General features: G+C 41.9%; 2 protein-coding genes across 3 annotated transcripts; both read right to left on the bottom strand.

Annotated features, from left to right (window-relative positions):
• Positions 1-547: 547 nt before the first annotated feature.
• Positions 548-7814, bottom strand: LOC136543413 (actin-related protein 2/3 complex subunit 2A-like). Its single transcript, XM_066535869.1, has 10 exons — positions 7506-7814; positions 7006-7199; positions 6815-6881; positions 5802-6031; positions 3651-3783; positions 3220-3352; positions 3053-3144; positions 1878-1934; positions 959-1030; positions 548-880 (listed from the first exon to the last, which is right to left on the bottom strand). Exons 2-10 carry the CDS (start codon positions 7065-7067, stop codon positions 848-850), a joined length of 879 nt encoding a protein of 292 aa, XP_066391966.1. The 5' UTR covers positions 7068-7199; positions 7506-7814; the 3' UTR covers positions 548-847.
• Positions 7815-10776: 2962 nt separating this feature from the next.
• On the bottom strand, positions 10777-14526 carry LOC136545338 (ylmG homolog protein 1-2, chloroplastic-like). 2 transcript variants are annotated; one of them, XM_066537359.1, is made up of 2 exons: positions 13848-14525; positions 10777-11132 (listed from the first exon to the last, which is right to left on the bottom strand). In XM_066537359.1, the coding sequence occupies exon 1, from the start codon at positions 14391-14393 to the stop codon at positions 13866-13868; it is 528 nt and encodes a 175-aa protein (XP_066393456.1). In that variant the 5' UTR covers positions 14394-14525; the 3' UTR covers positions 10777-11132; positions 13848-13865. The 2 variants fall into 2 exon arrangements, with proteins under 2 accessions (XP_066393456.1, XP_066393457.1); XM_066537360.1 differs by lacking the exon at positions 10777-11132 and adding an exon at positions 11139-12069 and having other exon boundaries at positions 13848-14526.
• Positions 14527-15751: the final 1225 nt, after the last annotated feature.

Raw genomic sequence — 15751 nt, forward strand, 5'->3', positions numbered from 1 at the left:
TGAACGAGAATGAGCCATATCTGGACGAAAAGTCACAGGACAGACGCCCGAGCTATATCATTATGGTTTTAATTTCTCAAACTTATCCACAGTAGGCCCAGGAAGGCAACAGCGAACAGCATGCTTATAAAATGGATGCTGCTGTTCGACATTACTCAGCCAAAGCTGTACACCGTGAGTGATCCTGTGATTCAATCATGCCTCAACTCTCAACTACAGTGGTGTTTAAATTTAAAGTTTAGACTGTCACATCGGAGTGTTCGGATAGTAATAAAACAAATTAAAGACGTCATCAGTAATCCACGATACGAACTTATTAAGCCTAACTAATCTATCATTAGCACATGTTTGTTGTAGCTTTACTATAGCACCACGTTGTCAAATCATGACCTAATTCGGCTTAAAAAATTCGTCTCGCAAATTAGTCACAATCTATACAATTAGTTATTTTTTAATCTATATTTAATACTCCATGTATGTGTCAAACATCCATCATGTGATTCAAGAGCAACACATTTATTAATATGAAAATGAAGACCAGACTCAAGACACCTCATGGAAAAAAGCTCTTTTGGTTGCAAAGCCTGGGAAGGGCTTGTCCGGACGGTACGTGCAGGAGATGGGATCATGGAACAGATAAGCCGACACATTTCAGGCTAGTAGTAAATATGTAAAAGCAACGCGAATTTACATTAAATTTCAATGGCATGGATTTAACCGGTTCCGGTTCCGAGCCTTTGCTCCCAAAACTGAACGGAAGTAAGCTTCCCATAACAGAAGTCAATAACCAAATGGTACTGAGAGTATCCATCGGGTACAGTCAAACAACATAATTTGTCAATTCCCTTCAGAAACGCGAGTCGCCCTCATTCTTCAGGCTCTGCAAGGATGCTATGAATCAATGATCGATAAGATAATATATATGCATAAATGATAGCTATTTGCATGAAGTACAAACCAGTCTTTTGAACGATCCACCGTGTACCAACTTCTTCAACTTCTCTGCGTCGGACTTCGCTCGGTCCAACGCCTGTAGTACAAAGCAGGTCAGGAAAACATTGCATGGTGAGGTAGCAATCAGGATTTCAATTAGTTTCTTTCATATAAGTTATATATTTCCTAGCCATTTTGTTTCAGATCATTGTATCCATCCATTAGATGATACTGAATTTATGCTATCCCTTCCAACTCCTTCCCTATGAATAGCTTCCATCAGACCTCCGTCATATGCTTACATTAAACTATAGCACCTGCTGCTAAAACAACTATCCTGAAAGGATATTAAGAATTACGATTTATGAATGAACTATGTGAGGTTAGTGGAGATATTGAAGTATTTACTTCCTCCAAGCATGATATAAGTCTATATAAGTTTGTCCTAGGTCAAGCTTTCTAAAAAAACTCTGACTAGAAATATTTATAAAATATATTCCACCCTCTGTCCTGAAATATAAGGTATCAAGCATTCAGAATTTGTCCCAAACTATAAGGGAATATATGTGGAGTACACCCCCCCCCCCCCCCCCCCCCCCCAAAAAAAAACACACACACACAATCTAGTTTAAAAAGGCAGCATTATATCCATAACCAACCCAGATATGGTAATCACAATATCTATCTACAATTAAAGGAGGGTTACATGTGCCATTTACTTTATCTCACAAGTTGTCCTAGAATTCCAAGGATACCCTATATTTCAAGAGAGTTATATATTATGACAACCATAATGAATCTATTATGTTCAATATCACTCTTTATAGAATTTAGATATTGATGGTCAAAGCTTGAAGACAAGCCTAGATGCACTTATATTTACGACCATAGGAAGTACAAGATCTCTAGAATGACCTATCCGATAAAAGAATGTTTAAGTCTACCTGGATCAGCGACTCCACCCTGCGCCTCATCCTGGTATGCATGAATCCTTCAGAACACTGATACAGGAAACCATAGCAATTGAGAACTTGCAAAAATTATAACAGTTTAGTGTAAATCTAATAACAAAAGATCATAGAAGACTAATAGTTACTGTGAGCAGAAATTGCTTCCAAAAGAAAATAGAATCAAAAGAGAGAATAACAACAACAAAGGTATGTGTTTGTTTATATTAATAATATAAGTATAGTTTGACACATGATAATGTATGCTAGTGCAAGATGGGGTTGTTAGAACAAAGATTTTAGACTGTTTGATTTACATATATGGGGTTGTGTGTGTTTGGAGGGATTAAGCCCCCCCCCCCAATACTTTTTATTCTTAATAAAATGACACGCACCTCTCATACGTTGTTCGGGGGGGGGGGGGGGGGGGGGGGGGGGGGGGGGGGATAGAACACCCATCCTTGATTCTAGATGCACATAGAAAAACTTAGTATGAGCCAATGGTAGTCAAGATGCAGAGTATTGAATGCTTACTGGTAAGCAGCCAAGAACCAACACAATGCACAAGCAACATGAATATCAAATGTTCCCAGATATAGTGCTGTTCAAACATTGAGACTGCTAGCTATGGTTAAGGAAACTATTCCCAATTGCTCCCAAGATAGCCATCTGCAATTACAGATTAATCCAGAAGTGGGTTGTATCGCCACTCAAGCCTGCTGGTAATATGAGATCAAAGAAGAGTCCTTTGGTTCTATTGTTCTGACTCGGAAGCTGAAGTGTATGCTGTGAAATACACTGCCCCCCAAAATTTCCTTTCTCTGCCCCCATCTGTAACAATTTTTTTCTAGATGATTTGTGCAAATCCCAGGACTTCTTTCAAAATTTGTATTTTCATATATGGCGCAATCATGATCAAGAGACAGTGTTATGTGTTTCTTTGGGTAAATTCGACGCATGGAAAGAAGAGTGTCACATATTACTTGGAATAGACCACAATGATGTCATTTGAAGCAAACAAATCAATTCAGTTCCTGTCAGTCAAATCCAGCCATTCATATGAAATGTTCCGATTCACCATGACTAGTAAATTCCCAAATATTCAAGGGAAGCTGCTGGTAGTAACTTAGTAATTCTATATAAACAAATGACACCAGATTAAAGGGCCTTACCTTTACATGATAGCTTACATAAGCATGAAATGTCAACAAATTCCAAACTGTTCTATCTAGCTTTTTACCCTCAACATGCCGAGGGTAAACAACTGCACAAATCAAAAGTCTGTGAGGCAAAATAGTTTCATGTAGGAACAAGGGATACTAGGAAAAGTGTAAATTACCAAAAGTAACAAAGCCAGAATTTGCATTCAGTGCATCAGCAGATACTCCTTTTAACTCAAGAGGTGGTGCCAGAGACCACATACAAGAAGGAACATTATTAAGTGCAGCCGTTCGTCTTGCCTCCACAAATTCCTAAATTTAAACAACAGCAAGAAAAAGAGTAAGCAAGATGCTCCCATCAGTTGTCATAACAAAAGGGCCTTTGGCAGGATGGTAATGCCCAGGCTTTATCAGGGTAGCTATGCCAACAAAAAAAAAATAGAACACACAGGAGAATTGCGTTTCATTTCATTAATAAAAAACCCAAACACTACGCAGTACGCACCCCCACCCCACACGAACCACTACACCACGCACTTTAAAAGATCAGAATAGAAGCACCATTGCAGATAAGACATGACCACGACACTCAAAGTAGGGAGGCCTAAACCAGTGCTATGACCAAGTTCCTGAGGTCCACAGCCTCAGCAGTGCACCAGGCAGCCCCTTCATCAATCACCGTCCTGACCACCATATCTACAGGAGTACCAACGACCTGTCCAGAATTTGGTCGTTGTCCCATCCTAGGGCCATATCAAACATAGCTTTCGCATTTTGATGAATCTGCACATTGAGTCCTGCCCAAGGCTGAGTAGGATTGGTCTTTTGGAGCTACAACCAACAGATACAGAAGAAAGTAAGAGTTCTATTTGGGCTTGGAAAACTCCTTAATTGATGGGTTGCTGAATGCTATGCAGCACGGATACGGATATGTGTATCGGTATTGAAGGATACGGATATGCAGATACGGCAATTTCTCAGAAAACACGATACGCGGATACGTTTTACTATTTTTTTAAAAAAAAATAAGAATGCAAATTAAAATTCAGAAAGTCTATAACTTGAGTAATCACTTATCATTAGTTCAGTACTCTACATGCAATCATACATGTACTCATGGGATGTCGCCAGGAGCTTGCTTTGTTGTTGAACCGTCCTCTCCCCTGCATCACGGGAGCTGGCTGCGGCCATGGCGGACTGGTGGGTGCTCCCCGGTGCGGCAGTTTGGAGGAGGGGAGAAGTCGAATGATGGTACGGAGGGGGCGGAGGCTCGTCGCCGGCGGCCGGCGAGCGGTGGTGCATGCCCTGCGTAGGGCACAGCGATGCTGGTTGCTGGCCGTGGCTATGGCGGACTGGTGGGTGCTTACCGGCGCAGCAGTTTGGAGGAGGAGGAGAAGTTGATTGATGGCACGAAAGGGGTGGAGGCTCGTCGCCGGAGGCCGGCGAGCGGGGCGCAACCCCTGCGCAGGAGGCGGCGGCGTGAGCTGCAACAGTGTGAGGCGTCGGAATGGGGAGATAAGGAGCGCTTGTTGGGCTGGGCCGTATCCCACAGGTGGATACGTATCAGGTGCTCAATATTTCAAAAATTAAATAAAAATCGGATACTTGGACGATACGTGTCGGAGCCGTATCAGTGGCATATCCGTATCGGATACGTATCCGATATGCGATACGACCCTTCATTAACGTATCCGTGATACAGAGGCTGCATATATACATTGCAGCATGAATTGCAGCATTATGATAGGTTAAATTGGTCTTTAGTGTCAAATGTAGTTGATACGATAAACATAAAAGACAAAAGACCATGAAGAACACTAGGCCTTGAGGCTAAATGTTTCAGCAGGAGCTTCAGTGGTGCACCCAGCACAACCTCTCTAATAGATGCAATTTGTGTCAAGATAGCATTCGTTTGCTCTGGAATATAGTAAAGCAACAAGTGGTTAGAAGCTAGAAATACAGAGGAGAACATGACTTAAATAGAAAAATGATCACATTTCAGGAGATGTCTATGGCTTTGGCAGGCTTATCATAAACGGATACACCACAGATCAAGTACTCACTGACCGAATTCGGCATCCTAAAGATAAATACAAGGGCCTAAATGTGAATGTGATGGACGAAAAATAGAAATATGAAAACTCCCACATCATCATCAAATAAATGTAACGAAATGGGCATCGGTGAAACCTATTATGGTGGCCTGGAAAAACACCACAACAGTTCAGCAGTGCAAAGAATTTTATTCCAATAAACAGAAAAATATTTTAGTTTAACTGCAATAATAAATTAAGAACAACAATTGATGAACAAAAAATGTTTAGATAATTGGGATGGAATTGTGTAACAAATCCAAAGATGCAATTAACTTTAAATAAAACAAGCATCTATAAATAAAATGTAAAGAACAAACTGAATATATCTATCTGGAGCTCTTTGTTACCTTTTTTTCTTTGAGGTAACAGTTAATCTAGTCAAAGGACACTTGAATCAATTCAAATCTTAGACAACTAACCACATCGTACACTCGCATGACAACAGAAGCATCTACTCATATACAGAGGAAGATGTTTCCAACTAACTAGAAATGAAATTTTGCTGATGAATGGCATCTAAAGATACACAAACCATCAGCGAGTTTGAACATGTTGTTCAGCAAGACAGCTATAACCCTGGAAATGTTACACTCTATTGGAGACGCCTAACGAAAAAGGAAGCATCAACCAACTTGATCATGCAGCACAACAAGACAATTAATAACCTTGGGAAGGGAACTCTAGAACCTTCATCTGGTGGAAGTTTTGTCAAATTTATCTTCATTGTGAGATCAAACCCATCCTTTGGAGGATCAAGAATCTGCACAACTGGCCCATAAGCCGCTTTTATAGCTTCAATGGCACCAAGTGGAAGCCCATCATACAGAATCGCTTCAGAAGGTGGCAGAGGCAAAGCAACTGACAACACCATTACTTTTGGATTCCTCATAGAAAACTGAAACCAAAGCCCACATTCATTAGAATTGTGATATTGAGCATGAGACAGGTGATAATCCTAATGTCTAGGTGTACATGACAGAGCGATGTCCATATTCATTTCAGAAAATAAGAAAATGCAGCTTCGACACCCAAGAACTTGAAAATAAGATGAAAACCTGCTTAAAGTAGAACAATACCAACCTATAAATTTGAACACACTTTCAGTTGAAATAGTAATGTTCAAACACTAGCAAGTCCATATTTTTTATATTAAAACACAGAAGAAACCTTTATTTGCACCATTAAATAAGTGCTAGTGGCTAATTACATGGTTAGTATGTAGTATGTAGTGTTATGGCAACCATTCAGTATATGAAAGAACTCAAGAAGTAAGAAGGTGACAGCATCTTATTCATTGCTCTTGTTATTACTGTTCTTGTGAAGAAATAGGTAATTCGAGGTTAAAAGGGAAATGCTATCAAATGACATGTACCAAACTGGGAAGAATTGACCCAATTAACTACTGACTATTGTTATTCTGCAGGATTAACACTGCAAACTGTATACATTTTTTTAGACTGAAACATCAAGTAGATAGCCACCTCTGTTTAATTTCTACCAAAACCAACCTCGCCAAAAGTTAGCTACCCTTAGAATTTGACACTGATTAGGATTGATGCCGAAATCTGTCAAGCCATTGCCACCATGGTGGTATACGTATTACCATCCATTTGTTGCCAAGACTTGGCACAATGGCCACTGCTTTTGACGCAAATCCATGCGACAATATAGAACTCACCTGGATATGATACCGGACATCGTCGAACTCTACCGTGTGACAGTCGATGTCCATGCCCTTCTCGCCGCTGCATCGCACCGACATCGCATGAAATGAAATTAAATGAGATTATTGCAAACAACCATTCCACCAGAAGCAAGATGTGGTTTTGTTCTCTCTAAGCAAAAGCAAGGTGGCAGCGAGCGACATACCTGAGAACACGGTCTTGCAGGATCTGGAGCAGGAACCTCGATGGGGACTGGAGCAGTATCATCTTCCCCGGCTCTCCTCCCACTCCTCCTATCAACCAGCCTTGCGCCTCAGCCCCCCTCAACCCGACAAAATTCTCTCAGTTCCAGAAGCGTGCAGCAGTAGGATAATGATAAGCTGCAGTGTAGCACTGAGGCTGAAATTTCATTTAGTGATTATTTATATGGATCCAAATTTTAGAAAATTTCAACATTTAAACACTACCTCAAAACTACATTATTATCGGTGAGAATTGCATTATTGCAGTGACCGATCCCAAGCGAAATATATCTCATTCCTACTTTTATAGGAAGGAACATTAACAATTTAAGTCTGTTGGTATGCCAAAATTGACAAAAATTTATCTATTGTGGCCCAATTGACAAGCAATATCATCTCATGCAAACAACAGTACACATATCGGATAATTGGAAAATCAAATACTAGAGTTGCTAGGGTATACCTTTGGCAAAGGAAGCCCAGATCTGGACGCCGACAATGTAGAGTGTCGGGTATGAGCAGTAGCCGACGACAGAGGAGGCGGGGCGACTTCGCTGGGCGCCGCCGGCTTCTCTCACCTCCGTCGCGGCAGTTCTTCTCTACACTGCCGAGCCTACTGCAGGAACGGAGATCGCGGAGGGAGGAGGGAGAAGAGTCGCCGGCGCTGGCTCGGTCACGGTCGCCTCCGGTGCGCCAAACGCTTGCTGTGTCGACCACGGTGAAGGAGGCGCGGATGGAGGGGGCACACGTGCGAGTCACGTGGACGCCTCGTCCCAAACTCCCAACTCCTGAACTGTGGGATGGACATGGAGTCATGGACCCGTCATGGCGTCATCGAATTTGCACCTACGTCCCCTCCATCTAAAAAAATATATAATCCAATATTTGATTCTAGTTAATAATTTTAAATTAATATAAAATAGTATCAATATTTATATCTTCAAATAGTTTTTTATATGATTAATCTAATGATACTAATTTGATATTATAAAAGATAGTTTTTCAATATATTTAGTTAAATCTAAAATTATTTGATTCCTTAAAAAGAGAGGATTGCACCTTTTTTTTATAGAGGGAGTATATTTGTCTCCAAACCAAACACCTCTAAAGTCTAAAAAGAGGATCAACCCAAATATCCGATCGATTCAAATTGACCATCTCCTCTAAACCAAACATGAGATTCCAGCATGAGTTCTAGATTTTTAGTAATTTTTTAACTTAAAAATAGTAAACTACCTGACCAACCACACACGAACATTTGTTGAACAACCTTTTACATCTAGCCCTCATGTCGCCCTAGAAGCAACACAAGCCAAATCTTTATTTCCTCGTATATGTTGGGTCGTCATTAGAGGTTATGTGTGACCACAAGGGTGATAGCTGAGAGGCCTCTTCCATTGGTGTTTTTGTTCTCCAACCTAGCACCAGATGAGATGACGACAGTGACCTAGATCTTGTGCTTCATATCCCATGCCACCGACTAGAGCCGGCGACTCCGTGGCAAGCTTGGGCATGTTGACTTGGTCTCAACAACATTGGAGATGTCTCGTGCGTGAGGAGGCGATCTCAATGAACAATGATGGCATGGAAGCGCTCCTTGGGTTTCTCTATTGTGGTGATAGCACACGATGTCGACTCAGCATCTTGGGCTGAAATCTGGTGGTCGGAGGCGCCCACTCTATAGGGCCCATGTTTGGCGTTTAGCTACTAGTGTCTCAATGACAGACATGTCCTGCATGGTAGCGAGTGGATTCAGTGAATGGGGTGTCACATTGGTGCAACACATGGCGGGGTTGTGTGCATTAGTTGCTTGGGCTGCGCAAGCGCTGCAACGATTGTGGTGACACGCATGGCGCGCTAGTTGCGATCATGTCTGTGGAAGGCACGTTAATTGCAGTGGTGATAAAATCATGAGGTTGTTGCTCCACATGGCGGTAGGGTTGTAGCGAGAGTAAGATTACGGTCGAATCCTGACCATGGGTGATAGAATATGGTGGCAATTCCTTGAGCGAATAACATGCTCGTAGAGACCCTTCTCCACAAGAGGTTGGTGATGGCTATGGTGTGTGTGGACAAGACACCATGGTGCATGTGTATCAAAGCTTGCTGAAGGTGATGGTGGCTAGAGGCTCATCGATTGTCCCTAGCAGTGGCTACGGGAAAGGCTTTTTCCCTTGAATAATAACTTTGTTTGGCTGCCCGCAGTGGTTAGTGTCTATAGTGTCTAGTGGGACAAAGGCGACCGATAGGGCCAGCCAACAATGTTGCATGTCTGTGTCTTGGTCATCGTGACAACGTCTTCCTGCTAGTGGTGGCTCATTGCAGACATTGCCTTAGTGACTTGTATCATTGAGTGATTGCTAGTTTTGTACGACAACAATGGGACGTGTTCATTTGGGTTGTGAGGGGATGCTCGGAACTCGTGAGTGAAAGCCTTGCTTTGCACCACACGGATGTTGACAATTAATGTCTTTGATGCTACATCCCTCGTTACAGGATTTGCCATAAGGTTCCCACCTTCTAGGGTTATATCGGTCGGAAAACATAGGGCCAGTCTTTTCTAGTCGATGATGCATCTATGAACATTATACCCTTCTTGGGGACGTTGTTGTGGAAAATCCCACTCTCCTTGTTTTGTATCTTTTAGCAGCTTGCTATGATGAGTAAGGTGCTTGTCATCAGAGTTGAGGAGGCTTCACTAGTTATTGACACCCAATGATTGTCATGAATTGAAAATGTATCCCATGAACCACTAGGATCAGTTGGTTTCGATCAAACCCATCCCATCCTAAGAGCCCAACCAAGTTGTAGACTAGAGTAGGGGTGGATCTGCCACCGGGGCTGGGGGGGCTCAAGCCTCCCTATCGTGGTCGCGCTCATGGAGCCCCCCTCATCCCCCATGAATTTTTACCCATGGAGCCCCCTCAGCCCCTCATGAATTTTTAGCCATGGGAGAAGGTTAGGAGCTTGAGGTTGAAGATGATGGCAGGAAGAGGAGGTTTAGGCCTTAGTTTTGCTAAAATCATAGCTTTATGTCTTAAGAACAGTTCGAACTTAGTCCCCCCTAAATATTTTAGCCTGGATCCGCCATTGGACTAGAGATATGTCTACCTCACCATGCTCTCCAGGAAGGCAAAACTCTGGTCTAGGCTACAAGACAGTGTCCTAGGCTCCTAGCCATGCCAAGAACCCAAGATAAACCAACATTTAAGGGGGGCACAAGTTAGACCAGAAACCAACGGCCCCAAAAGATCGCAAGCAATCAACATTCTTGTCAATAAAGGACTACACTTGGGTTTTAGTTAAAGTCTAAATGGCTAACCAAATTAGACAGCTACTAGTGTGTTTCGGATCCCCATATAAGAATTGACTATGAGCTCTTGCTGGTAGTTACTTGCAGAGAATCAAGCAGCTCGCAAGGTAGACAGTCTTGTACAACATCAATATCAAACTCTGAGCACTGTATCAGTAAGCACTGCTTTTAGTTTGTTTTTAGTATAAATAAATAGTCCACAAGCTTCTCCGGATAGGTGTAAGTCAAGTGACAAATCAAAATGTCACTGGCGAAGAGGCCAAGATCACGAAAATGAAGAGCAACAGGGACAACGGATCAGCTTTCTGCGACTCTGTGAGAGATTCCTTTCAATTCAAGAAGGCCTTCATCTTTATCCTCAAGAAGATCCAATTCTCAGAAACACATCAAAAGACGTGACTATGCCATAGTAGAATATAACTATATAAGCAATTAATTGATGGATTGAATGTGTGAGCACAGACCAAAACTGTGACTACCAATACGTATACGTGGCCAACACATATATTACTACAGCAACCACCAAACACTGAAAAAAAAAAAAAGAAGAAGAGGAAGAAGTTTTGGCAATGAAGCCACCTCGAAATCATTTATATTGCATTACAACCTTCATAGCCGCTATGCTAAGATAACAAAACTAATCCATCCAACCACCACTTCTGTACTGGTAGAGGTGAAAAGCACAGCACCTTTCTTTGCCATCTGGTAACCGAATACAGCCTTAGATCCTTGTTCCTGCAGTTAGAGCCTAACATACCAACCAACATTCTCCAACCCCTGTAATATAATTCAGCACTGTAAATACAAAGAATAAGAATAATCTTCTTTTTAAAAAGAGTAATGCCAGTCCATTGAATTGGCTTATGGAAATAGTTGACTCAAGGAATTAAAAAAATTGTGTAATTTTGGTAAAAAGTACTTGGGACATACTGTATTTCCTCAAACTATACTGTTGTAAGATACTCATCGGAAAGTCAAACCTTACTAGGGATTTGATAGCAAATTTTAATGCTCTTCATAAAAGGAATCACAGCCACCATATCATTAAAGTACTATCTTAACCCATCCTGTGGCCTTCATAATGGAAAGAAAGACACCACTCTCACGTGAAGGTTCAAGTTCAACATACATTCAGTATTTCTGACCAACAAATAATGTGTTCATCATTTACGTACGGTCAGGAAATATAATACTAGATTTGATTTTCCACCACCAGCGCAAATGCAAAATGCAAAACATACAGATCAATGAAGTCATTTCGGCTGCCACACTGCAATAGCAATCAAAATATTGCTTGTGCACAAGAATTTAGAAGCACAATTAGGGTACTCATAATTTGCTTTGATGTGCATCACTCTATACTTTACAGGGCAAGAACAAGAGTGCAGCCAACACACGACTAGTCGGAATCAGCTGCAATAGTCCAGTGAAGCCACGAGCCCACGACTGCCCTGCTGAGTTGCCATGTCATGTAATGCTTAATATATTTAGTGTTAGCTCATGTTACCCTACCATGCAGCAATAACCATAATCATAATGAGATGGGAACAAGGAAGGAAAGGTTGGATGTCTTGAAGGAAGTTATGCCTCAAGACTTTTGCCAAATGTCATCTAGAAACAGTCCAGTTGATAGGCCCAAACACTACCCAAAGTTGAATAGGCTTCCTTCCTCATATGCGCTTCTACTATCGAAGTGGTGAATTGAAGGCCCCCTCTACATTCAAAAATCCAAATGTCTAACGAATGAAAATTAATAACAGAAATGTCTCTTTTCTATATAATCTGCATTCAATTTATGTATATGTTTACTGCAATTTCTAAGGATCAGCAGACGCATAAAATTCCAGTGTACACCAAGGGCAACAAATAGGCTAAGGGAGCATGAAATATTGAGTTATTCACAAAAGTGATGATAAATTTGGTCACATGTCAATATACTTTCATTCTTGAAAGAACATGAGTAGGGATGGCCATGGATCAATCCATTGATCGTTGATCCACTCTAACAACTAGTTTTTTTGGTTTGTCCAAGACATGAAAAAAAAAATAGTTAACTGAGTTAAACTAAAGTGGATCCATGGTTAACCATGGATTCCTCTATGCCCTATACTTGAACATGAGATACCCTATCCCAGCATCGACAAACCAGGACCAGATATGACAGGAGGTAATACCAATGGGTTATGGTAATAGACTCATGTTGGTCCAGATATAAAGCAGTATATGGCATTTATATTACCAATTGAGAAATGTAGCACCTACGTTTTGGATTTAGCCTTTACCAAACCGGGGCGGGGGGCAGCGGGGACTAAAGACCTTCTCTGCATTAGCCACTATTCATACTTCAACTAAACATTAACATCTGCTATCAAACTAGCCTCTACAAGAATTCAGAAATAAGATCTGCTATCTAATTAGACTCTACCGCAGTTAGTTTGAGATGTAAACACTGACTATATAGTAGAATTTGCAGACATCTAATTATCTAATCATGAATGAATTGAAAAAAGGTGTAACAGAATTTGTCGAAAGTGTAGATTGCAGTAGTGGATTGTAAATTAACCCTGCATGGGTCTGCTTTCAGATTTCCAAAAAACCAACATGGTTGCAAATTGTGAAATAAAAAGGCTTTCATGGTCCCATTTACTACTCCCTCCATTCCAAATTGGAAGTCGGTTCTGGCCTTTCTAGGTACATAGTTTTAGCTATACATCCAGATATACACTGTCTAGATACATCTAGAAGATCTGAAAAGACAAAATGACTTACAATTTGGAACGGAGGGAGTACATGTCAATGTATAGATCACATCAATTAGGAAGATGAAATAGGAATCAACAACATTACCACTCTACCAGTAGAAACATTTTCTAACATATTCATATGGGATAATATGCTGCCAACTTTCACTCCTTAAACTAGTGAACCAGAATATACAAACTATTTCATTTCCGAAAGTCATACGGCAAAAATTAAGCTATTATGTACAGCATGAAAGTGAGGTTATTCACATGCAGGATCAAGAAACAAATTTTACCACAAGACCTAACCAAATTCACTGCATACGCACAACTCATAAACACCCATATATCAATGCAATTTACATTGCTATTCTCAAATACTTAGCATTGTACAAGAAAGCTAATTTACAGTTTTACACATTGCACGAGCAGGTGAATTTACCAAACAAGAAATATAATTGGTATGGATATCACTTTATCATGAACTTAATGACATGTTCCCTGTTGTAGCATTAAGAAATGCAACCTGGCATGACAAGATGAATTCATGTTATATCATTGCGCACGCAACCCATCCAGCAAGTTAATATCCATACATAGCATGATCGATCTAACTCACTGTTAATGCAAATGCGAAGATATTGACAATAACAGAGTCATCATAACATGGCCAATTGCTCTAATTAATCCTTCACAGCATAACTTGGGCACTCGTACTCAAGCGTAATCATTAGAGCAAGTGAAGCCGTACCATTGCTGCAGGGAGTCATCACATGCGTGGCTGCGGGCGCAGGATCATGATGATGATGTCAATAGCCATGAACGCAACAAGCGGGCTGAGGTCGAGCTTGCGCCCGAACACAGGGGGCATGACCTCACGGCAGAGGGCGAGGAAGGGGTCGCAGAGGTCGCGCAGGGCCGAGAAGGGCTGGCGGTCCCAGGGGATGTTGGGGAACCAGGAGAGCAGCACGCCGACGAGCAGCACCTCCCGGTACACTCCCAGCCACCGCACGGCCGCCGACATCGCCGCCGCCACGGGGGCGCGAAGGGGCGCGAAGTTGAGGCCCCGCAGGGCGGCCTCCAGCGTCGAGAGCGGCGACGCCAGCAGCCCGCCCAGCGCCGTGGCTGCCGCCGACGCCGACGCCTCCGTGGCAGCGCGCGGAGGGGTCAGGCGGAGGCCGCGGGGGAGGGGTCTCGCGGGGAAGGCTAGGGTTCTGGGGAATGGGCGGGCGGATGGGCTCGGGAGGGTGCCGAGAAGCGGGGACCGAGGGCAGGGGGAGGTCAGGATGCCGTACATCTCGCCGCTTCTCCGGAGACGCGGGAGTGGAAAGCTGAAGGGCTTGGGGAGGAAGGGGGTCCGGGCGGCGGAGGAGAAGGGCGGCAGCCGGAAGGCGAAGTGGCCGTGGGCCCTGGCACGGGACGAAGAGGATAGAGGTCTAGCGTTTCGTGTGGGCCCCGCTTGTAAGTGAAAGATCTGCAGTAGGTGGACTTGCACCCCAAATAACACGGTAAATGGGCCATTAAGGCAGCGCCATGCGCGAACCTAGGCCTTTGGAATGCAGGAAAAAAGAAGGAATTCTGTAGAATTTGTATAGAAAATTTTGTAGGAGTCCGTATATTTTTATAGAAAAAAATTGTAGTCGCTAAAATTCAGGTGCCTGAAATTTAGATTTCTTTCAGGCTACGGTTATTATATATATCTTATACTAAAATTACAGCTTTAGTTTGTTGCAATTTATGTAGACATATAATCTGTAATTTTTTATTACAAGAATGAAAAACCCGATAGACAAACTACAAAACTGACAAAATCTAATATATGTTGACACAAAGACAATTAATAACTCATAATTTTTTTCTATAGTTAGACAAGGACAAAAAATTGATATGCTATGATACAAAGATAAATAATAAATCACAAAAGTAATAATTTACTTGTACTATTTAATTGTACAAGAGTGTTATCTGAAATTATCTTAAAATTCAAGCACCTGAAATATAGGGGAAGTGAAAAAAAATAGGAAGTAGAATTTTTCTACGTTCTAAAGAGAGGTAGAGGTAAAAGGATATAAATTAAACTAGCAAATATGCCCGTGCGTTGCAACAGGAGAAACAAAGTTATTGACAGCTTCCTCCTACATTGTAGTTCTGTTCTTTCATATGAGACAAGAGTTTGTTGCTGACATTTAGGCTAGGATTAGTTTGTCCATAGATGATTGTGATGAGAGTTCTATCTTAGACTTTTCATGTTGCGCCCTTCAATGAGGATTGCACTGGTACATGTATATAACTTAAAAGTATATTTATTTATACCGATCTCGATAACAAACTGTTAGAAATTACTTAGTGTTAAAACTTAAACATGATTAGGATACATAATCTTAGACTTAGGTTAGTAGATCTCTTGAGTTTACCTTCGTTAGTAGAGGAGGAAGTCATGTATGCTTTAGGTGCGGGGACCCGTGTCTACTTGGAGCAGGCCTTGGCACAAAGAGTCAGGGAAGGTATATCCCGTAGTTGTACGGTTGTCACCGGCGTCCTCCTGGCTACGGCGATTCCCTCCTTGGTCAACCTACTGGTGATGGCGATGACTCCGTCGATGAGATCGGAGGAGACATGGGGTGGCGGCCTTCCCTTCACTCCTATGCTTTGGTT

The sequence above is a fragment of the Miscanthus floridulus genome, chromosome 3, assembly GCF_019320115.1.
Source record: "Miscanthus floridulus cultivar M001 chromosome 3, ASM1932011v1, whole genome shotgun sequence".
NCBI lineage: Eukaryota > Viridiplantae > Streptophyta > Magnoliopsida > Poales > Poaceae > Miscanthus > Miscanthus floridulus.

Bases quoted from the DNA above. Each gene is read 5' to 3' on its own strand.
- LOC136543413 (XM_066535869.1), bottom strand. From the start codon at position 7,067: ATGATACTGCTCCAGTCCCCATCGAGGTTCCTGCTCCAGATCCTGCAA. The intron at 3,145-3,219 runs GTAATTTACACT...TGATTTGTGCAG, and splicing joins TTCTGGCTTTGTTACTTTTG to TTGTTTACCCTCGGCATGTT. The intron at 1,935-3,052 runs GTAAGGCCCTTT...TTCCTGTATCAG, and splicing joins ATGTAAGCTATCATGTAAAG to TGTTCTGAAGGATTCATGCA.
- LOC136545338 (XM_066537359.1), bottom strand. From the start codon at position 14,393: ATGTACGGCATCCTGACCTCCCCCTGCCCTCGGTCCCCGCTTCTCGGC.